Source organism: Oncorhynchus keta, chromosome 17 (genome assembly GCF_023373465.1).
Source record: "Oncorhynchus keta strain PuntledgeMale-10-30-2019 chromosome 17, Oket_V2, whole genome shotgun sequence".
NCBI classification, from domain to species: Eukaryota; Metazoa; Chordata; class Actinopteri; order Salmoniformes; family Salmonidae; genus Oncorhynchus; species Oncorhynchus keta.
The window spans coordinates 39,323,291-39,346,941 of NC_068437.1; the positions used below are offsets into that span (position 1 = coordinate 39,323,291).

The 23,651-nt window shown below is 43.8% G+C and overlaps 1 protein-coding gene across 5 annotated transcripts in view; it reads left to right on the forward strand.

The window, feature by feature from the left end:
- Positions 1 to 7,339, forward strand: part of LOC118395825 (SLIT-ROBO Rho GTPase-activating protein 1-like) — a 173,367-nt gene extending 166,028 nt beyond the window's left edge. For 2 of the 5 annotated variants that reach the window (XM_035789792.2, XM_035789794.2), the window contains exons 21-22: positions 1,955 to 2,336; positions 3,249 to 7,339. In XM_035789792.2, coding sequence (XP_035645685.1) covers positions 1,955 to 2,336; positions 3,249 to 3,650 — 784 coding nt within the window. In that variant the 3' untranslated portion in view covers positions 3,651 to 7,339. Of the gene's footprint in view, positions 1 to 1,951; positions 2,396 to 3,248 lie in introns of all 5 variants that reach the window. The other 3 variants (XM_035789791.2, XM_035789793.2, XM_035789795.2) reach the window with 2 other exon arrangements.
- Positions 7,340 to 23,651: the final 16,312 nt, after the last annotated feature.

Genomic DNA, 23,651 nt, shown 5'->3' on the forward strand with positions numbered 1-23,651 from the left:
CTTGCCGATTACTATGGTCTTGTGGCATGTTAATGACTGAAGGAGTTGACTATACAGCACAAACAGATCTGGGACCAGGCTAGAGCAACAATACACATTTGGACAAATGTTAAACCCCTTTAGTAAATGTTATTTGTCCGTTTCTGTGTCGTTGAATAACAAGTAATTGATTTAGGGTTTCTGCCTGGTGTTGTGTAGGGAATATTAGTTTGATATTATGTTAGTGGTGAGGCAAAAAAATTCATCTCTCAATGGTTTATTGAAGAATGAAAAAAGTCCGAACAAAAACAGTTAGTGAATGAAAAAGTCCCCTATCACCCTTTATCAAATCCTCAAAATACTTGTATCCCCTCACAATCTCCTCTCATAACCATCTTTCAATGAACTTTTTCCTCAGAGTATATCCACTGGAACAATCATAAATTGTTATCCCTCTATGGTTAAATATCTTTATATATTTCTCTTATCATATCATCCTCCGACACTGCTGCCAGACAGGCAGCCTATCACATTTGGTGCTGATTAGGTAGGGGGATGAAACATTATAGCTGTCTCCTGAGCTGTGTCCCAAATGCCCCCCTATAGTGAACTACTTTTGAACAGGGCCTAATGGGCCCTGGTCAGAGAAAGTGCTAGGCTGGGTTTCATAAATATGCAGAGCAGAGCAGGGTCTTATTAGAGCCCCAGTAGTGATTGTTGTGTCTTTGGCATCATTAAAACTGAAGACTTATTTATCAAATAACTCTCTGTAATTATTATGATGCGATTAAACTGATTAATCATGTAACTGTAATTAACTAGGAAGTCTGGGCACCAAGGAACATATTCAGATTACAAAGTTATAATTTTCCTAATATAACTTTCAGATATTTTAATATCTGATCAATTTGAATTATTATTTACCTTAGTTTCATTCCAAACGTCGTAAATTGTTGGTTATCTGCACCAGCCCAGTCTTCACTGAGTCATACATACATCAATTGTCTTAAATCATTTATTTACTAACCATGTACTCACAGAAATACATCATACAAACAAAGTAGACATGGTTCCAAAGAAATGATAGGGGGGTGTTGGCTAAACTCTGCTTGTTGGATAGAGTGATAATTGTAACAATTGAAATGCTAATCCTTTGCACATGAACACTCACTAATTCGGGAACAATTGCAGTATATATATATTTATGCTCAGTGTGTCGTCGGGATCTCTGTTGAAAAGTTTGTTTCTGTTGGAGAGTCTGTCCGCCCTCTCTCTCGCTCTGTCGTGGTTAGAATGTATAGTTCTAGTGAGTGACATTCATTCATGTCGTTATAGAATAGATGTTTCAGCGGTTGTCGGTCTTCGCTTTCAATGATACAGAATTCCTAGCTGCAGACTAGTAATTAATATCAAAGACTTGTTCTTATTCTGTTGGTATCAATAATCTAAGAGTTTAACCACGTGGTATGTGTGCCTGCGTGCCTCAGAACAAGCAACTAGGACTGACATATAGGTTTATGTATGAACACTACATTCAGACAGAAGGCTTCAACAACTCTGTCTAGAGTCTATATCCCCATACTGTCTAAGAATCTGTGTGACTGTACATTACCCCATACAGACTAAGAATCTGTGTGACTGTACATTACCCCATACTGACTAAGAATCTGTGTGACTGTACATTACCCCATACTGTCTAAGAATCTGTGTGACTGTACATTACCCCATACTGACTAAGAATCTGTGTGACTGTACATTACCCCATACTGTCTAAGAATCTGTGTGACTGTACATTACCCCATACTGACTAAGAATCTGTGTGACTGTACATTACCCCATACTGACTAAGAATCTGTGTGACTACATTACCACGGCTGTTTACAGACACTGCAACATTTCTAAGGTTTAGCTAAAACCCATAGACCTGACCTCAGTGTCTGTCTGTCTCTTCCCGCCCTCTCCCATATCCCAGCAGGCATAAGAAGAGGACAGAGCCCCCCTCCCGCCGCCCCCCGGCACGCCCTAATGATGTCAACTGCATGGTGCACCCCTCCCAGCAGACCCACGGTGGCCAGGCTCACACGCCTGAGATGGGCTCCCCAGTTCTGGGTCACTCCTTCAGCCCCCGGGACCTGCTGCGGAGCCGTAACCACGGCCAGCTTCCCATGGACAGCCCAGAGCACCGGCGCCGAACAGGCCACGGCAGCCTGACCAACATCAGCCGCCACGAGTCACTGAAGAAGATGGAGAGCCCGCCCATTCGACGCTCTACAAGCTCTGGCCAGTACACGGCCGTGTTCCAGGACCCCCACCTGCACGGTGGTGGCAAGCCCCTGGATCCGGAGACCATTGCACAGGTCAGCGCCAGCACCGCGGGACGAGCGCACCTCCCTCCACCAGCAGCCCTGTCAACCTAGTTAGTCTGCTTACTCTGAGTTCTGCTACTACTGAACACCTCTGTCACAATACTCCCAAACACATTCACAATCTAGTTTTCCTTTATAGTTATCAAGACGCTCTTATTTAGAGTGACTTACAATAAATTCAGTCAGCTAAAGTAGGCTAAAGTAGGGGAGAGCAGATGACCACATATCACGATCATTGCAACAAAACTTTCTTTAAAAAAAACTACTATCGGCAACGTCAGTATTAGTAGAATATCAAAAATACAATGTTCGTTTCTGTTACAGCATCAAATAGCTTCAAAGACAGATTCTGGGACATTGATGTTGAGTAAAATAGCTTTTGAGACTACCTATTTTTATAATGTTCCGCACAGTCACGTACAGTTACAAAAGCTGTTAATTTGGTCCGGGTGCTACGTGTCAGAACAGAAAATAGAAAGTCATTATTACAAAGCAGCGTCAGTGTTTGCATGGTAATACTTTGTTGGCACAGGGCTCTGATAACAATGTATCACATCTTGGCTGTAGCAGTGTGCATTGTGCGAAAGCATGAGAAGCAGCATGGAGAGACTTCTAATTAGGAAGCTTAGGGTCAGAGAGAGGACGATGTCTCTCTCCGTTGGGTTGTCGGTCTCTGGGAGATGCTCGGATGACTGTCCTGTCATCGCTGCATCCTGTCTTATTCTGAGTCAGGAACATACCCAGGGATTTCAGTCTTCAGCAGCACTTTTATCCTGACGGTGCTCACATACATGTATTTATTGTGTGATGCATGCTGGTGGTGTGATGTCACTGTATTCCCTTGTCTATTGTTCTTTTCTCTTTCTCTCCTCCCTTGATTTGCCTGTCTCTCCCTCCCTGCAGGACATAGAGGAGACGATGAACACGGCGCTGAACGAGCTGCGTGAGCTGGAGAGGCAGAGTTCGGCCAAGCACGCTCCCGATGTTGTGCTGGACACCCTGGAGCAGAGGCAGTCGACCGGGGGTCCTACCCCAGCCAGCTCCAGCGAGTCCCTCAGCCCCCTCCACAACATCCTTCTGAGGGCTCAGACCGGCGAGGCCGGGGGGCCCCCGATGCGCCGCAGCACTAGCTCTTCCAGCGACACCATGAGCACCTTCAAGCCGGTAGTGGTACCCCGTATGGGGGTGCAGCTTAAGCCGCCTGCCCTGAGGCCCAAGCCGCTGGTGCTGCCCAAGACGGGCCCGGCTCACCCTCCCCCTGTACACCCTCCCCAAGACCCCCTAGACAAGTCGTGCACCATGTGAACTTTGAACTCTGGGATGGGAACATGGACCAACAGGAAACTGGGAGAGGGTCTCTGACTACATATAGTAGCAATATGTTATCATTGTCTATAGATGATAATAATACTAACAATATTGTGTAAGAGAGTATAAGAACAGTCCATTGCCTGGACATTGAGGATGCTGTTGTAATTTACTTTGTGAGAAAGATGTGTTTTCTTGTGTCGAAGTTAACCAGTGTCCAGTAAGTTAACCACATTTATTAACAATGAAAACAGGAACATTCTCAGGTCTGCTAGACAGACTGAACTACCACAAGGAAAGGAGCATGTTTCAGTGTGTCTAACTATTTGACAGACAAATAATTGTCAAGATCCATATGGAAAATACTGTAGAATCTGCTGAAATGCCTAGCATCGCTAGATAAGTCAACGTTTTCTTCTTGATCATTACTGTATACAGAACAACAAATCACGAGGCTTCCTTTGAGGTTAGAGGAACTTGTCTGGTAGTTTACAAAAACTAGAGAACTACAAAAGAATGAACGCTAAAGAAACAAAATAGTGCACGTTGCAATTCTGTTTTGCTTACTACTCAGCCAGGAGAACTATGGGAAATGTAGCTGAACCTGACTAAGGTTTGCTTCTCACTTGGATGGACAATGCTTAGATTTAGAGTACCAATCGTAAGGCTTTACTGCCACTCAGAAATATAAGCTGTCAATAGTGAAATTTCAAACCACCATTTGAAAGCTGTTGGAAGTTTGGATGTCGCGAATGTTTATAGCTGAGACTGAAGCAGGGAGGGCAAGAGTCCAGATATGTGTGTGATCATAAGGATGCACTCTCAGATACAGTTTTGGCCAAATATATTCGCACCCTTGCACTTTTCTTAAATAATTCCCTATTTCTTCTCAAATAAATTGCAATTGAAAAAAAAAACATTGCAGAACATATTTTATTTTTGTAAACTTTATTTTCTAAATAAAATTTGTAAACTTAAGACAAATGGCCTGGGCAAAATGATTGGCACCCAGGAGCTAGTACTTGTGCTGTGGGGTTGCTTTGCTGCTTCTGGTACTGGGGCCTTGAACGTGTGCAAGACATCATGAAATCAGCAGATTATCAAGCTATTTTGGAGTTCAATGTTCAACACAGTGTCCAAAAATTGTGTCTTTAAGGTTGTGGGTCTTCCAGCAGGACAACAATCCAAAACACACGTCAAAAGCACCCTGAAATGGTTCAAGAAGAATCGCTGAACTGTTCTGGAGTGGCCAGCGAAGAGTTCAGATCAGAATCACATCCATAACCTATGGAGGAATCTGAAAGCAGCAGTTGGTGGAGGGCTCCCTCAAACGTTGAACAATTATAGCAGTTTGCTGCAGAAAAGTGGGCCAAATTGCCAGTTGAAAGGTATAGCAAGCTCACTGATGGCTCCAAGAAGCATTTATCTGAAGTTATCTTGGCCAAAGGCCATGTAACCAACTTCAAGCTCCAACTTCAAGCTCTGGGGTGCTAATCATTTTGTTCATGACATTTTCTTAATTTTTTTCTCAAATTGTTAACTTAAGTTCACAAACATAAAATTGGTTCTGCAATGTTGAAAAACTAATAGGGAGTGGAGACCGGTTTATTTATTTTTTACGTTTCTACTTATTTGAGAAGAAACCGGGAATTATTTAAGAAAAGTGCAAAGGTGCCAATGTATTTTGCTGCAACTGTATATACTGTAGATATAATTGGACAGTAGATGATGAGATGTTTATTTGGTGCACAACAGAAGAGTACAAATGAACTGGAAACACTTTTGTCAAGGACTAGGCTGCACCTCCCAAACATTCTGAGAATGATGTATCGCTTATATCGCTTTAATTTTATCGCAGCATCATAGTTCTAATCGAGGTCTGGAAGGAGACAAGAGGATACAACCACTGTGAAATATGACCCGTTATGGAAATCCTGTGAAAATGTTTATATACTCTTGAAGACCTGTGTCGAACCTTCGTTGGCTTTTTGTCTTTATATTCAAGGGGAGCGGTTGAGAATGGTTTGCATATAAAACAGAGTATAGAAAACACACCAGAGCTTGGTTTACAACAACACACAATGCCTGGCTTTCTCTGTCCAAAGACGACATCTACTTTTACAGCATGGATGTTTGTTTCTCTCTCTCCCTCGTTCTGCAATGTAAGCATTCTTTTAGACTCCCTAAACTCATGGCAGTAAACTCCCAAAGACAGAATGCTGGACTGACTGTTACTGTAAAAGACCCATTTTGTTCATACTGCTTCTTGTCAGTGTTTTAGGAGCTTTAGATCCCATCCCCATAGCCCCTTCTGATCTGTAGGCTAATCCTTGTGTTGTGGATGGGGAGATGGGCTGGTCCATTACGCTGTGGGGGAGATGTGACTGATGTTTAGATTCTCCATCAGGACTTTGTTAGTACATTTAGGTTATACCCCCTTTTGAATGATTGCCAGATCCCAGCTGTATAGAGGAGCAGACGCAGCACCGGTGGACGTGGGGAATGCATACTCACATGTTCACTGAAGACCATGACACAGGATGTGGGTGTCATTGTGGAGGCTGCTGAGGGAACGATGCCTCATAATATAATGTATGGAATGGAGTATAATCTAGTGAATGGAATGGTATCAAACACATGAAAACCATGTTTGATACCATTCCCTTCACTCCATTCCGGCCATTATTATGTGCCGTCCTCCCCTCAGCAGCCTCCACTGGTGGGTGCATGTGACAACTAACCATCACAAGGGAAATGGCCTCCTCATACTGTAACTGTATGTTCCCCTGTGACAGTGCCCTCTATGGGTCTCTTTTAAAGGTGCTGTGTAGCTGAAGACAGACTGATGGATGCATGCGTGGGAAGCTTGCATCTGGTTAAAGAACAAGGACTCCAAAAAGCATTGTCTCAAGTTTGCAATAAGCAATGCTTTCCTTTGCATACAAACTGCAACAGGTTTATTTTTGTCTGTTGCCAAAATGTCATGTATATTAAAAGTGAATATGATTTGAATTCTGGATTACTAACCCTTTCTGGATTTTGTAATAATTTTTGTTTAAGATTTTGTTTGTTAGAATTGAATGGGATTTTTAGAACAAAAATTCAAAGGTCCAAAGAACAGAGCCATGGAATTTGCAGGTGTCCCACCCAAACTTCGGTCGTATTCATCAGACACCAAAGGGAAGAGAACAAACAGGAAGGGACTACCCCAATAAGAAACACAAATTTTGCTTTCCGTTTTGCAACAGTGTCCTAATGAACATGGGCCTGTTGTAATCTGTGTTGTCTTTCTATATGCCATTATACACAGTTAGCAGTGGAGTCCTGCCTGTTGACTGTTGCTTTGTGTCCATGTACATCTGTAGTATGTACACATGAAAGTGCCTTAGTTCATAGTTTCTCTAAAACATTTTCAATGTTCTGTACGGTTGCATTCTTATTTCAGACCCTGTGTTATGAGCAAGTGGAGTAGGAAGCGAGACAAATGAATTAATGAGTGAAGTCTTGCATCTCAATATCTGCGGTGCTGCTCGTGGCAACGTCAATCTTTAATAATAAAGATACTGCTTATCCATTGTGACATTGCACAGAACTGTATATTTGGCATGTAACAGCTTAACAACTTGGAGCTTTGAGGACTGTTCCTCAAGGGTTTTTCTGTCTAATAAAGGAAATACACTGAACAACAATATAAACGCAACATGTAAAGTGTTTGTCCCATGTTTTATGAGCTGAAATTAAAGATCCCAGAAATTCTCAATTCGCGCAAACGTTCTCTCAAATGTGCACAAATTTCTTTACATCCCTGTTAGTGAGCATTTCCATCCACCTGACCGATGTGGCATATCAAGGAGCGGGTTAAACAGCATGATCATTACACAGGTGTACCTTGTGCTGGGGACAATGAAAGTCCACTAAAATGTGCAGTTTTGTCACAACACAATGCCACAGATGTCTCAAGTTTTGAGGGAGCGTGCAATTGGCTGCTGACTGCAGGAATGTCCACCAGAGCTGTTGACAGAGAATTCAATATTCATTTCTCCACCATAAACCAGCTCCTATGTCGTTTTAGAGAATTTGGCAGTATGTCCAACCAGCCTCACAACCCTAGCCCACGTGTAACCACGCCAGTTCAGGACCTCCACATCCTGCTTCTTCATCTGCGAGATCATTTGAGACCAGAAACCCAGACAGTTTATGAAACTGGGTTTGCACAACCAAATAATTTCTGCACAAACTGTCAGAAACCGTCTCGGGGAAACTCCTTTGCATGCTCGTTGTCCTCACCAGGGTATTGACCTGACTGCAGTTTGGCGTTGTAACCGAATTCAGTGGGAAAATGCACACCTTCACTGGCACGCTGGAGAAGTGTGCTCTTCATGGATGAATCCTGGTTACTGATAACGAACACAATTACATTATCGATGGCAATTTGAATGCACAGAGATACCGTGATGAGATCCTGAGGCCCATTGTCGTACCATTCATCGTCTGCCATCACCTCATGTTTCAGCAGGATCTGTGACCAACAGATGTCTATCTGTATTCCCAGTCATGTGAAATCCATAGATTAGGCCCTAATGAATTTATTTACATTGACTGATTTCCTTACATGAGCTGTAACTCAGTCAAATTGAAGAAATTGTTGCATGTTGTGTTTATATTTTTGTTCAGTGTAGTTTGTTCATTCTGAAGTGGCCTTGTACTCTTGTGATAACATGAGCACTGTGCACACTGTCAGCAGAATTACAAGCCTCTGTTGAATCATTGGTCATTGTGTTACATGACATACTTCACTATTTAATGGTGCAGAAACTGTTATTTCTTAAATATAGAATATAGTTTTTAGCGTTTCATGTTAGCTTAGGTCATATACCCATTTTCTTCAAAGTAAGGTAGAATAATGAACATTAGCTTGCAAATGAGTATACATTGTACAACTCATTCACAAGCTGATGTTCATTATAGAGTTAGTGCTTCTCCATCTTCAAATGAACCCGTTTCAATGGGGACTCTCCCCTTAAACACACTAGCAGTTGAGGACAGGGACTGAGCCCCTACAGCAGTAGCTGGCTGTGTCATGTTGATGACAGAGGACCTTTGCATGGTCACAAATACAGTTCAAAATAGCACATTACTACCCACTAGCACCCAGTACAAGATCTTAGCATTAAAAATGAGGCAGGAGAGAGAATTCTCTCTGCAGCGTTGTCTGGTTTCATTGACATGCTAGGCTGATGCTCGGGCATTCGGAGGCAAAGCTGGCATGTGTCAGAGGCTACTATAGGAGAGAGCGGTGTATGTTGAGACACTTGTTTCTAGGAAACCAAACACAAAATGCATAATTTGACCAAATATTTAGGAAGAGGTCATAATTTCATGGTGTCTGTGAAGGAAGAAACTACATGGAAAAAGTGGTGTATGGTTTCCTAGCTTCCTTGTAGCTGTGTGGGCTAATATAGTCCAAATGTTTACCTTCGATTAAGTTGAGCCAAGGGCAAGTTGAGCAAATTGAAGCGCTTTCTTCCCAGGCGTAATGCAAAGCATTACTGCTGAGATAGGCCAGGCCCTGTTATGTCATATGTTAAAAGTGTAAAAATAAGCATTTGTTAGGTTTTATTTATCTGTTATTTTACCAGGTAAGTGGACTGAGAACACATTCTCATTTGCAGCAACGACCTGGGGAATAGTTACAGGGGAGAGGAGGGGGATGAATGAGCCAATTGGAAACTGGCAATTGTTAGGTGACCGTGATGGTTTGATGGCCAGATTGGGAATTTAGCCAGGACACCGGGGTTAACACCCCTACTCTTACGATAAGTGCCATGGGATCTTTAATGGCCGCAGAGAGTCAGGACACCCGTTTAACGTCCCATCTGAAAGACGGCACGATACACAGGGCATTGTCCCCAATAAATAATAGGTGTTAACACAGGTTTAAGGTTACATGATTGTGTTGAATTATGTTTGGGAAATATAGACAGTTTTAAAAAGGTAGCGGTAATATTTAATTTACTACAGAAATGTGTAGGTGGCTTAATTTACCCAATACATGGGGTAAGTTGTGCCAAGAGACCACTTTTTTGGACACTATGTTTTCAAAACTGTAATGTTTACATGATTCCTGATTATTTCCAGGGATACACAACATGCTGAAATACTTGTAGATATATTTGTTAGAAAGAATAGTATATTTCCCTTGACTGAGTGATGTTGAATGTAACAAGTGGCTCAACTTTACCCACTCTCCCCTACAGCAGGTGTCTCCTAAAATGTCTTCCTGCCTGAAGGAAAAACTACGGACCTGGGTTTCTATAGGCCAACTATGTAACATACAGTGGGGCAAAAAAGTATTTAGTCAGCCACCAATTGTGCATGTTCTCCCACTTAAAAAGATGAGAGAGGCCTGTAATTTTCATCATAAGTACACTTCAACTATGACAGACAAAATTAGAAAAAAAAATCCAGAAAATCACAATGTAGGATTTTTAATGAATTTATTTGCAAATTATGTTGATGTATTTGAAATGATTTCTTGAAATACAAATTATAAATGGGAGAAATGTAGGGAAGTGAACTCCAAATAAAACTCAATGTAGGCATGAAAGGTTCCCACAAAGTATCCTGTGTTATAACAGTTATACCAATATGATATACAGTATATTGTAACACAAGTTATAGCGTGTTCTTTGCAATACTGTAGTGCCATCGTGTGACCATTAGTATTATTACATTTTACTTATTTAACTTATTTAACTTTACTTATTTAATGTTTAACATACAACACAGTTGAATAAAATGCAGAGGGGTCCATGTAAGGCAACAATAAAAAGCAGAGGGATCCATGTAAGGCAACAATAAAAAGCAGAGGGGTCCATGTAAGGCAACAATAAAAAGCAGAGGGATCCATGTAAGGCAACAATAAAAAGCAGAGGGATCCATGTAAGGCAACAATAAAAAGCAGAGGGGTCCATGTAAGGCAACAATAAAAAGCAGAGGGATCCATGTAAGGCAACAATAAAAAGCAGAGGGATCCATGTAAGGCAACAATAAAAAGCAGAGGGATCCATGTAAGGCAACAATAAAAAGCAGAGGGATCCATGTAAGGCAACAATAAAAAGCAGAGGGATCCATGTAAGGCAACAATAAAAAGCAGAGGGATCCATGTAAGGCAACAATAAAAAGCAGAGGGATCCATGTAAGGCAACAATAAAAAGCAGAGGGGTCCATGTAAGGCAACAATAAAAAGCAGAGGGATCCATGTAAGGCAACAATAAAAAGCAGAGGGGTCCATGTAAGGCAACAATAAAAAGCAGAGGGATCCATGTAAGGCAACAATAAAAAGCAGAGGGATCCATGTAAGGCAACAATAAAAAGCAGACGGGTCCATGTAAGGCAACAATAAAAAGCAGAGGGATCCATGTAAGGCAACAATAAAAAGCAGAGGGGTCCATGTAAGGCAACAATAAAAAGCAGAGGGATCCATGTAAGGCAACAATAAAAAGCAGAGGGATCCATCCATGTAAGGCAACAATAAAAAGCAGAGGGATCCATGTAAGGCAACAATAAAAAGCAGAGGGATCCATGTAAGGCAACAATAAAAAGCAGAGGGGTCCATGTAAGGCAACAATAAAAATCAGAGGGATCCATGTAAGGCAACAATAAAAAGCAGAGGGATCCATGTAAGGCAACAATAAAAAGCAGAGGGATCCATGTAAGGCAACAATAAAAAGCAGAGGGGTCCATGTAAGGCAACAATAAAAAGCAGAGGGATCCATGTAAGGCAACAATAAAAAGCAGAGGGATCCATGTAAGGCAACAATAAAAAAGCAGAGGGATCCATGTAAGGCAACAATAAAAAGCAGAGGGATCCATGTAAGGCAACAATAAAAAGCAGAGGGATCCATGTAAGGCAACAATAAAAAGCAGAGGCAACAACAAAAAAGCAGAGGGATCCATGTAAGGCAACAATAAAAAGCAGAGGGGTCCATGTAAGGCAACAATAAAAAGCAGAGGGGTCCATGTAAGGCAACAATAAAAAGCAGAGGGATCCATGTAAGGCAACAATAAAAAGCAGAGGGGTCCATGTAAGGCAACAATAAAAAGCAGAGGGATCCATGTAAGGCAACAATAAAAAGCAGAGGGATCCATGTAAGGCAACAATAAAAAGCAGAGGGATCCATGTAAGGCAACAATAAAAAGCAGAGGGGTCCATGTAAGGCAACAATAAAAAGCAGAGGGATCCATGTAAGGCAACAATAAAAAGCAGAGGGATCCATCCATGTAAGGCAACAATAAAAAGCAGAGGGGTCCATGTAAGGCAACAATAAAAAGCAGAGGGATCCATCCATGTAAGGCAACAATAAAAAGCAGAGGGGTCCATGTAAGGCAACAATAAAAAGCAGAGGGATCCATCCATGTAAGGCAACAATAAAAAGCAGAGGGGTCCATGTAAGGCAACAATAAAAAGCAGAGGGGTCCATGTAAGGCAACAATAAAAAGCAGAGGGATCCATCCATGTAAGGCAACAATAAAAAGCAGAGGGGTCCATGTAAGGCAACAATAAAAAGCAGAGGGGTCCATGTAAGGCAACAATAAAAAGCAGAGGGGTCCATGTAAGGCAACAATAAAAAGCAGAGGGGTCCATGTAAGGCAACAATAAAAAGCAGAGGGGTCCATGTAAGGCAACAATAAAAAGCAGAGGGATCCATGTAAGGCAACAATAAAAAGCAGAGGGATCCATGTAAGGCAACAATAAAAAGCAGAGGGATCCATGTAAGGCAACAATAAAAAGCAGAGGGATCCATGTAAGGCAACAATAAAAAGCAGAGGGATCCATGTAAGGCAACAATAAAAAGCAGAGGGATCCATGTAAGGCAACAATAAAAAGCAGAGGGGTCCATGTAAGGCAACAATAAAAAGCAGAGGGATCCATGTAAGGCAACAATAAAAAGCAGAGGGATCCATGTAAGGCAACAATAAAAAGCAGAGGGATCCATGTAAGGCAACAATAAAAAAGCAGAGGGTCCATGTAAGGCAACAATAAAAAGCAGAGGGATCCATGTAAGGCAACAATAAAAAGCAGAGGGGTCCATGTAAGGCAACAATAAAAAGCAGAGGGATCCATGTAAGGCAACAATAAAAAGCAGAGGGATCCATGTAAGGCAACAATAAAAAGCAGAGGGGTCCATAAGGCAACAATAAAAAGCAGAGGGATCCATGTAAGGCAACAATAAAAAGCAGAGGGGTCCATGTAAGGCAACAATAAAAAGCAGAGGGATCCATGTAAGGCAACAATAAAAAAGAGGGATCCATGTAAGGCAACAATAAAAAGCAGATCCATGTAAGGCAACAATAAAAAGCAGAGGGATCCATGTAAGGCAACAATAAAAAGCAGAGGGATCCATGTAAGGCAACAATAAAAAGCAGAGGGGTCCATGTAAGGCAACAATAAAAGCAGAGGGATCCATGTAAGGCAACAATAAAAAGCAGAGGGATCCATGTAAGGCAACAATAAAAAGCAGAGGGATCCATGTAAGGCAACAATAAAAAGCAGAGGGATCCATGTAAGGCAACAATAAAAAGCAGAGGGATCCATGTAAGGCAACAATAAAAAGCAGAGGGATCCATGTAAGGCAACAATAAAAAGCAGAGGGATCCATGTAAGGCAACAATAAAAAGCAGAGGGATCCATGTAAGGCAACAATAAAAAGCAGAGGGATCCATGTAAGGCAACAATAAAAAGCAGAGGCAACAATAAAAAGCAGAGGGATCCATGTAAGGCAACAATAAAAAGCAGAGGGGTCCATGTAAGGCAACAATAAAAAGCAGAGGGGTCCATGTAAGGCAACAATAAAAAGCAGAGGGATCCATGTAAGGCAACAATAAAAAGCAGAGGGGTCCATGTAAGGCAACAATAAAAAGCAGAGGGATCCATGTAAGGCAACAATAAAAAGCAGAGGGATCCATGTAAGGCAACAATAAAAAGCAGAGGGATCCATGTAAGGCAACAATAAAAAGCAGAGGGGTCCATGTAAGGCAACAATAAAAAGCAGAGGGATCCATAAGGCAACAATAAAAAGCAGAGGGATCCATCCATGTAAGGCAACAATAAAAAGCAGAGGGGTCCATGTAAGGCAACAATAAAAAGCAGAGGGATCCATCCATGTAAGGCAACAATAAAAAGCAGAGGGGTCCATGTAAGGCAACAATAAAAAGCAGAGGGATCCATCCATGTAAGGCAACAATAAAAAGCAGAGGGGTCCATGTAAGGCAACAATAAAAAGCAGAGGGGTCCATGTAAGGCAACAATAAAAAGCAGAGGGATCCATCCATGTAAGGCAACAATAAAAAGCAGAGGGGTCCATGTAAGGCAACAATAAAAAGCAGAGGGGTCCATGTAAGGCAACAATAAAAAGCAGAGGGGTCCATGTAAGGCAACAATAAAAAGCAGAGGGATCCATGTAAGGCAACAATAAAAAGCAGAGGGGTCCATGTAAGGCAACAATAAAAAGCAGAGGGATCCATGTAAGGCAACAATAAAAAGCAGAGGGATCCATGTAAGGCAACAACAAAAAAAGCAGAGGGATCCATAAAAAAGGCAACAACAATAAAAAGCAGAGGGATCCATGTAAGGCAACAATAAAAAGCAGAGGGATCCATGTAAGGCAACAATAAAAAGCAGAGGGGTCCATGTAAGGCAACAATAAAAAGCAGAGGGATCCATGTAAGGCAACAATAAAAAGCAGAGGGATCCATGTAAGGCAACAATAAAAAGCAGAGGGGTCCATGTAAGGCAACAATAAAAAGCAGAGGGATCCATGTAAGGCAACAATAAAAAGCAGAGGGATCCATCCATGTAAGGCAACAATAAAAAGCAGAGGGGTCCATGTAAGGCAACAATAAAAAGCAGAGGGATCCATGTAAGGCAACAATAAAAAAAGCAGAGGCAACAATAAAAAGATCCATGTAAGGCAACAATAAAAAGCAGAGGGATCCATGTAAGGCAACAATAAAAAGCAGAGGGATCCATGTAAGGCAACAATAAAAAGCAGAGGGGTCCATGTAAGGCAACAATAAAAAGCAGAGGGATCCATGTAAGGCAACAATAAAAAGCAGAGGGGTCCATGTAAGGCAACAATAAAAAGCAGAGGGATCCATCCATGTAAGGCAACAATAAAAAGCAGAGGGGTCCATGTAAGGCAACAATAAAAAGCAGAGGGATCCATCCATGTAAGGCAACAATAAAAAGCAGAGGGGTCCATGTAAGGCAACATTAAAAAGCAGAGGGATCCATCCATGTAAGGCAACAATAAAAAGCAGAGGGGTCCATGTAAGGCAACAATAAAAGCAGAGGGATCCATCCATGTAAGGCAACAATAAAAAGCAGAGGGGTCCATGTAAGGCAACAATAAAAAGCAGAGGGGTCCATGTAAGGCAACAATAAAAAGCAGAGGGGTCCATGTAAGGCAACAATAAAAAGCAGAGGGATCCATGTAAGGCAACAATAAAAAGCAGAGGGATCCATGTAAGGCAACAATAAAAAGCAGAGGGGTCCATGTAAGGCAACAATAAAAAGCAGAGGGATCCATGTAAGGCAACAATAAAAAGCAGAGGGATCCATGTAAGGCAACAATAAAAAGCAGAGGGATCCATCCATGTAAGGCAACAATAAAAAGCAGAGGGGTCCATGTAAGGCAACAATAAAAAGCAGAGGGATCCATCCATGTAAGGCAACAATAAAAAGCAGAGGGGTCCATGTAAGGCAACAATAAAAAGCAGAGGGATCCATCCATGTAAGGCAACAATAAAAAGCAGAGGGGTCCATGTAAGGCAACAATAAAAAGCAGAGGGATCCATCCATGTAAGGCAACAATAAAAGCAGAGGGATCCATCCATGTAAGGCAACAATAAAAAGCAGAGGGGTCCATGTAAGGCAACAATAAAAAGCAGAGGGATCCATGTAAGGCAACAATAAAAAGCAGAGGGATCCATGTAAGGCAACAATAAAAAGCAGAGGGATCCATGTAAGGCAACAATAAAAAGCAGAGGGATCCATGTAAGGCAACAATAAAAAGCAGAGGGATCCATGTAAGGCAACAATAAAAAGCAGAGGGATCCATGTAAGGCAACAATAAAAAGCAGAGGGGTCCATGTAAGGCAACAATAAAAAGCAGAGGGGTCCATGTAAGGCAACAATAAAAAGCAGAGGGGTCCATGTAAGGCAACAATAAAAAGCAGAGGGGTCCATGTAAGGCAACAATAAAAAGCAGAGGGATCCATGTAAGGCAACAATAAAAAGCAGAGGGATCCATGTAAGGCAACAATAAAAAGCAGAGGGATCCATGTAAGGCAACAATAAAAAGCAGAGGGATCCATGTAAGGCAACAATAAAAAGCAGAGGGGTCCATGTAAGGCAACAATAAAAAGCAGAGGGGTCCATGTAAGGCAACAATAAAAAGCAGAGGGATCCATGTAAGGCAACAATAAAAAGCAGAGGGATCCATGTAAGGCAACAATAAAAAGCAGAGGGATCCATCCATGTAAGGCAACAATAAAAAGCAGAGGGATCCATGTAAGGCAACAATAAAAAGCAGAGGGGTCCATGTAAGGCAACAATAAAAAGCAGAGGGATCCATGTAAGGCAACAATAAAAAGCAGAGGGATCCATGTAAGGCAACAATAAAAAGCAGAGGGATCCATGTAAGGCAACAATAAAAAGCAGAGGGATCCATGTAAGGCAACAATAAAAAGCAGAGGGATCCATGTAAGGCAACAATAAAAAGCAGAGGGATCCATGTAAGGCAACAATAAAAAGCAGAGGGGTCCATGTAAGGCAACAATAAAAAGCAGAGGGATCCATGAAAGGCAACAATAAAAAGCAGAGGGATCCATGTAAGGCAACAATAAAAAGCAGAGGGATCCATGTAAGGCAACAATAAAAAGCAGAGGGGTCCATGTAAGGCAACAATAAAAAGCAGAGGGATCCATGAAAGGCAACAATAAAAAAGCAGAGGGATCCATGTAAGGCAACAATAAAAAGCAGAGGGGTCCATGTAAGGCAACAATAAAAAGCAGAGGGATCCATGAAAGGCAACAATAAAAAGCAGAGGGATCCATGTAAGGCAACAATAAAAAGCAGAGGGATCCATGTAAGGCAACAATAAAAAGCAGAGGGATCCATGTAAGGCAACAATAAAAAGCAGAGGGGTCCATGTAAGGCAACAATAAAAAGCAGAGGGATCCATGTAAGGCAACAATAAAAAGCAGAGGGGTCCATGTAAGGCAACAATAAAAAGCAGAGGGGTCCATGTAAGGCAACAATAAAAAGCAGAGGGATCCATGTAAGGCAACAATAAAAAGCAGAGGGATCCATGTAAGGCAACAATAAAAAGCAGAGGGGTCCATGTAAGGCAACAATAAAAAGCAGAGGGGTCCATGTAAGGCAACAATAAAAAGCAGAGGGGTCCATGTAAGGCAACAATAAAAAGCAGAGGGGTCCATGTAAGGCAACAATAAAAAGCAGAGGGATCCATGTAAGGCAACAATAAAAAGCAGAGGGATCCATGAAAGGCAACAATAAAAAGCAGAGGGATCCATGTAAGGCAACAATAAAAAGCAGAGGGATCCATGTAAGGCAACAATAAAAAGCAGAGGGATCCATGTAAGGCAACAATAAAAAGCAGAGGGGTCCATGTAAGGCAACAATAAAAAGCAGAGGGATCCATGAAAGGCAACAATAAAAAGCAGAGGGATCCATCTAAGGCAACAATAAAAAGCAGAGGGATCCATCTAAGGCAACAATAAAAAGCAGAGGGATCCATCCATGTAAGGCAACAATAAAAAGCAGAGGGGTCCATGTAAGGCAACAATAAAAAGCAGAGGGATCCATCCATGTAAGGCAACAATAAAAAGCAGAGGGATCCATGAAAGGCAACAATAAAAAGCAGAGGGATCCATGTAAGGCAACAATAAAAAGCAGAGGGATCCATGTAAGGCAACAATAAAAAGCAGAGGGATCCATGAAAGGCAACAATAAAAAGCAGAGGGATCCATGTAAGGCAACAATAAAAAGCAGACGGGTCCATGTAAGGCAACAATAAAAAGTAGAGGGATCCATGAAAGGCAACAATAAAAAGCAGAGGGATCCATGTAAGGCAACAATAAAAAGCAGAGGGATCCATGTAAGGCAACAATAAAAAGCAGACGGGTCCATGTAAGGCAACAATAAAAAGCAGACGGGTCCATGTAAGGCAACAATAAAAAGCAGAGGGATCCATGTAAGGCAACAATAAAAAGCAGAGGGGTCCATGTAAGGCAACAATAAAAAGCAGAGGGATCCATGAAAGGCAACAATAAAAAGCAGAGGGATCCATGTAAGGCAACAATAAAAAGCAGAGGGATCCATGTAAGGCAACAATAAAAAGCAGAGGGATCCATGTAAGGCAACAATAAAAAGCAGACGGGTCCATGTAAGGCAACAATAAAAAGCAGACGGATCCATGTAAGGCAACAATAAAAAGCAGACGGGTCCATGTAAGGCAACAATAAAAAGCAGACGGGTCCATGTAAGGCAACAATAAAAAGCAGACGGGTCCATGTAAGGCAACAATAAAAAGCAGAGGGATCCATGAAAGGCAACAATAAAAAGCAGAGGGATCCATGTAAGGCAACAATAAAAAGCAGAGGGATCCATGTAAGGCAACAATAAAAAGCAGAGGGATCCATCCATGTAAGGCAACAATAAAATTCCATGCTGTCACAGTTACCAGCCCTTTCAAGCTTAACATCCTTATCATTTATCGCCCTCCAGGTTCCCTCGGAGAGTTCATCAATGAGCTTGATACCTTGATAAGCTCCTTTCCTGAGGACGGCTCACCTCTCACAGTGCTGGGCGACTTTAACCTCCCCACGTCTACCTTTGACTCATTCCTCTCTGCCTCCTTCTTTCCACTCCTCTCCTCTTTTGACCTCACCCTCTCACCTTCCCCCCCTACTCACAAGGCAGGCAATACGCTCGACCTCATCTTTACTAGATGCTGTTCTTCCACTAACCTCATTGCAACTCCCCTCCAAGTCTCCGACCACTACCTTGTATCCTTTTCCCTCTCGCTCTCATCCAACACCTCCCACACTGCCCCTACTCGGATGGTATCGCGCCGTCCCAACCTTCGCTCTCTCTCCCCCGCTACTCTCTCCTCTTCCATCCTATCATCTCTTCCTTCTCATCTCTCCTGATTCTGCCTCCTCAACCCTCCTCTCCTCCCTTTCTGCATCCTTTGACTCTCTATGTCCCCTATCCTCCAGGCCGGCTCGGTCCTCCCCTCCCGCCCCGTGGCTCGACGACTCATTGCGAGCTCACAGAACAGGGCTCCGGGCAGCCGAGCGGAAATGGAGGAAAACTCGCCTCCCTGCGGACCTGGCATCCTTTCACTCCCTCCTCTCTACATTTTCCTCCTCTGTCTCTGCTGCTAAAGCCATTTTCTACCACTCTAAATTCCAAGCATCTGCCTCTAACCCTAGGAAGCTCTTTGCCACCTTCTCCTCCCTCCTGAATCCTCCTCCCCCCCCCTCCTCCCTCTCTGCAGATGACTTCGTCAACCATTTTGAAAAGAAGGTCGACAACATCCGATCCTCGTTTGCTAAGTCAAACGGCACCGCTGGTTCTGCTCACACTGCCCTACCCTGTGCTCTGACCTCTTTCTCCCTCTCTCTCCAGATGAAATCTCGCGTCTTGTGACGGCCGGCCGCCCAACAACCTGCCCGCTTGACCCTATCCCCTCCTCTCTTCTCCAGACCATTTCCGGAGACCTTCTCCCTTACCTCACCTCGCTCATCAACTCATCCCTGACCGCTGGCTACGTCCCTTCCGTCTTCAAGAGAGCGAGAGTTGCACCCCTTCTGAAAAACCTACACTCGATCCCTCCGATGTCAACAACTACAGACCAGTATCCCTTCTTTCTTTTCTCTCCAAAACTCTTGAACGTGCCGTCCTTGGCCAGCTCTCCCTCTATCTCTCTCTGAATGACCTTCTTAATCCAAATCAGTCAGGTTTCAAGACAAGTCATTCAACTGAGACTGCTCTTCTCTGTATCACGGAGGCGCTCCGCACTGCTAAAGCTAACTCTCTCTCCTCTGCTCTCATCCTTCTAGACCTATCGGCTGCCTTCGATACTGTGAACCATCAGATCCTCCTCTCCACCCTCTCCGAGTTGGGCATCTCCGGCGTGGCCCACGCTTGGATTGCGTCCAACCTGACAGGTCGCTCCTACCAGGTGGCGTGGCGAGAATCTGTCTCCTCACCACGCGCTCTCACCACTGGTGTCCCCCAGGGCTCTGTTCTAGGCCCTCTCCTATTCTCGCTATACACCAAGTCACTTGGCTCTGTCATAACCTCACATGGTCTCTCCTATCATTGCTATGCAGACGACACACAATTAATCTTCTCCTTTCCCCCTTCTGATGACCAGGTGGGAATCGCATCTCTGCATGTCTGGCAGACATATCAGTGTGGATGACGGATCACCACCTCAAGCTGAACCTCGGCAAGACAGAGCTGCTCTTCCTCCCGGGGAAGGACTGCCCGTTCCATGATCTCGCCATCACGGTTGACAACATTGTGTCCTCTTCCCAGAGCGCTAAGAACCTTGGCGTGATCCTGGACAACACCCTGTCGTTCTCAACTAACATCAAGGCGGTGGCCCGTTCCTGTAGGTTCATGCTCTACAACATCCGCAGAGTACGACCCTGCCTCACACAGGAAGCGGCGCAGGTCCTAATCCAGGCACTTGTCATCTCCCGTCTGGATTACTGCAACTCGCTGTTGGCTGGGCTCCCTGCCTGTGCCATTAAACCCCTACAACTCATCCAGAATGCCGCAGCCCGTCTGGTGTTCAACCTTCCCAAGTTCTCTCACGTCACCCCGCTCCTCCGCTCTCTCCACTGGCTTCCAGTTGAAGCTTGCATCCGCTACAAGACCATGGTGCTTGCCTACGGAGCTGTGAGGGGAACGGCACCTCAGTACCTCCAGGCTCTGATCAGGCCCTACACCCAAACAAGGGCACTGCGTTCATCCACCTCTGGCCTGCTCGCCTCCCTACCACTGAGGAAGTACAGTTCCCGCTCAGCCCAGTCAAAACTGTTCACTGCTCTGGCCCCCAATGGTGGAACAAACTCCCTCACGACGCCAGGACAGCGGAGTCAATCACCACCTTCCGGAGACACCTGAAACCCCACCTCTTCAAGGAATACCTAGGATAAGGTAAGTAATCCTTCTCACCCCCCTAAAAAGATTTAGATGCACTATTGTAAGTGGCTGTTCCACTGGATGTCATAAGGTGTATGCACCAATTTGTAAGTCGCTCTGGATAAGAGCGTCTGCTAAATGACTTAAATGTAAATGTAAATGTAAATATTATTGACTGAATAATCCCACAACAGAGACAGTAGCAGCAACATTATGTACAAAATAAGTTACAAACAATGCGGGAAAAAATAAAATAGCACGGTTGGTTAAGAGCCAATAGGGTCAAGCGGGCAGGTTGTTGGGCGGCCGGCCGTCACAAGACGCGAGATTTCATCTGGAGAGAGAGGGGAGAAAGAGGTCAGAGCATAGGGTAGGGCAGTGTGAGCAGAACCAGCGGTGTCGTTTGACTTAGCAAACGAGGATCGGATGTCGTCGACCTTCTTTTCAAAATGGTTGACGAAGTCATCTGCAGAGAGGAGGAGGGGGGAGGATTCAGGAGGGAGGAGAAGGTGGCAAAGAGCTTCCTAGGGTTAGAGGCAGATGCTTGGAATTTAGAATGGTAGAAAGTGGCTTTAGCAGCAGAGACAGAGGAGGAAAATGTAGAGAGGAGGGAGTGAAAGGATGCCAGGTCCGCAGGGAGGCGAGTTTTCCTCCATTTCCGCTCGGCTGCCCGGAGCCCTGTTCTGTGAGCTCGCAATGAGTCGTCGAGCCACGGAGCGGGAGGGAGGACCGAGCCGGCCTGGAGTATAGGGGACATAGAGAGTCAAAGGATGCAGAAAGGGAGGAGAGGAGGGTTGAGGAGGCAGGATCAGGAGATAGGTTGGAGAAAGTTTGAGCAGAGGGAAGAGATGATAGGATGGAAGAGGAGAGAGTAGCGGGGGAGAGAGAGCGAAGGTTGGGACGGCGCGATACCATCCGAGTAGGGGCAGTGTGGGAAGTGTTGAGTGAGAGGGAAAAGGATACAAGGTAGTGGTCGGAGACCTGGAGGAGAGTTGCAATGAGGTTAGTGGAAGAACAGCATCTAGTAAAGATGAGGTCGAGCGTATTGCCTGCCTTGTGAGTAGGGGGGGAAGGTGAGAGGGTGAGGTCAAAAGAGGAGAGGAGTGGAAAGAAGGAGGCAGAGAGGAATGAGTCAAAGGTAGACGTGGGGAGGTTAAAGTCGCCCAGAACTGTGAGAGGTGAGCCGTCCTCAGGAAAGGAGCTTATCAAGGCATCAAGCTCATTGATGAACTCTCCGAGGGAACCTGGAGGGCGATAAATGATAAGGATGTTAAGCTTGAAAGGGCTGGTAACTGTGACAGCATGGAATTCAAAGGAGGCGATAGACAGATGGGTAAGGGGAGAAAGAGAGAAAGACCACTTGGGAGAGATGAGGATCCCGGTGCCACCACCCCACTGACCAGAAGCTCTCGGGGTGTGCGAGAACACGTGGGCGGATGAGGAGAGAGCAGTAGGAGTAGCAGTGTTATCTGTGGTGATCCATGTTTCCGTCAGTGCCAAGAAGTCAAGGGACTGGAGGGAGGCATAGGCTGAGATGAACTCTGCCTTGTTGGCCGCAGATCGGCAGTTCCAGAGGCTACCGGAGACCTGGAACTCCACGTGGGTCGTACGCGCTGGGACTACCAGATTAGGTGGCCGCGGCCACGCGGTGTGGAGCGTTTGTATGGTCTGTGCAGAGAGGAGAGAACAGGGATAGACAGACACATAGTTGACAGGCTACAGAAAAGGCTACGCTAATGCAAGGAGATTGGAATGACAAGTGGACTACACGTCTCGAATGTTCAGAAAGTTAAGCTTACGTAGCAAGAATCTTATTGACTAAAATGATTAAAATGATACAGTACTGCTGAAGTAGGCTAGCTGGCAGTAGCTGCGTTGTTGACACTACACTAATCAAGTCGTTCCGTTGAGTGTAATAGTTTCTACAGTGCTACTATTCGGGGGCTAGCTGGCTGGCTAGCAGTGTTGTTTACGTTACGTTGCGTTAAAAGAACGACAATAGCTGGCTAGCTAACCTAGGAAATCGCTCTAGACTACACAATTATCTTTGAAACAAAGACGGCTATGTAGCTAGCTATGTAGCTAACTACGATCAAACAAATCAAACTGTTGTACTGTAATGAAATGAAAATGTGATACTACCTGACCGGGCTGTTGAATTCGAAACAGTAGACGTTGGCTAGCTGTTAGCTGTTAGCTGTTGGCTAGCTAGCAGAGTCTCCTACGTTAAGGACGACAAATAGCTGGCTAGCGAACCTCAGTGAATTAAGATAATCACTCCAAGACTACACACACTAAACTACACAATTATCTTGGAAACAAAGACAGCTATGTAGCTAGCTAACACTAAACTAATCAAGTCGTTCAGTTGAGTGAATAGCACTACAGTGATGCTAATCTGTGTGCGTTAGCTAGCGTTTGCTAGCTCCTGGGCGAATAGCAGTGAAGGCTACGTTAGGGCGACGAGAAATACGATAGTTATGCAATTATCTCTGATACAAGGGCGGCTATGTAGCTAGCTAAGAAGAATTGCTAAGATTAGACAAATCAACCGTTGTACTATAATGAAATGTAATGAAAAAGTTATACAACCTGCAGAGCGAAGTGCGAATGCGACCGCTCGCTCCAACCCGGAAGTTCCAATATTGCTCAAATACCGGAGCTAGTGAGTTCAATAAGACTTTATTACAAAGTAATATTAGCCGAGCTGGTTCATGAAGCAACTACTTTCCAGTCTTGGCACATACTTCTTA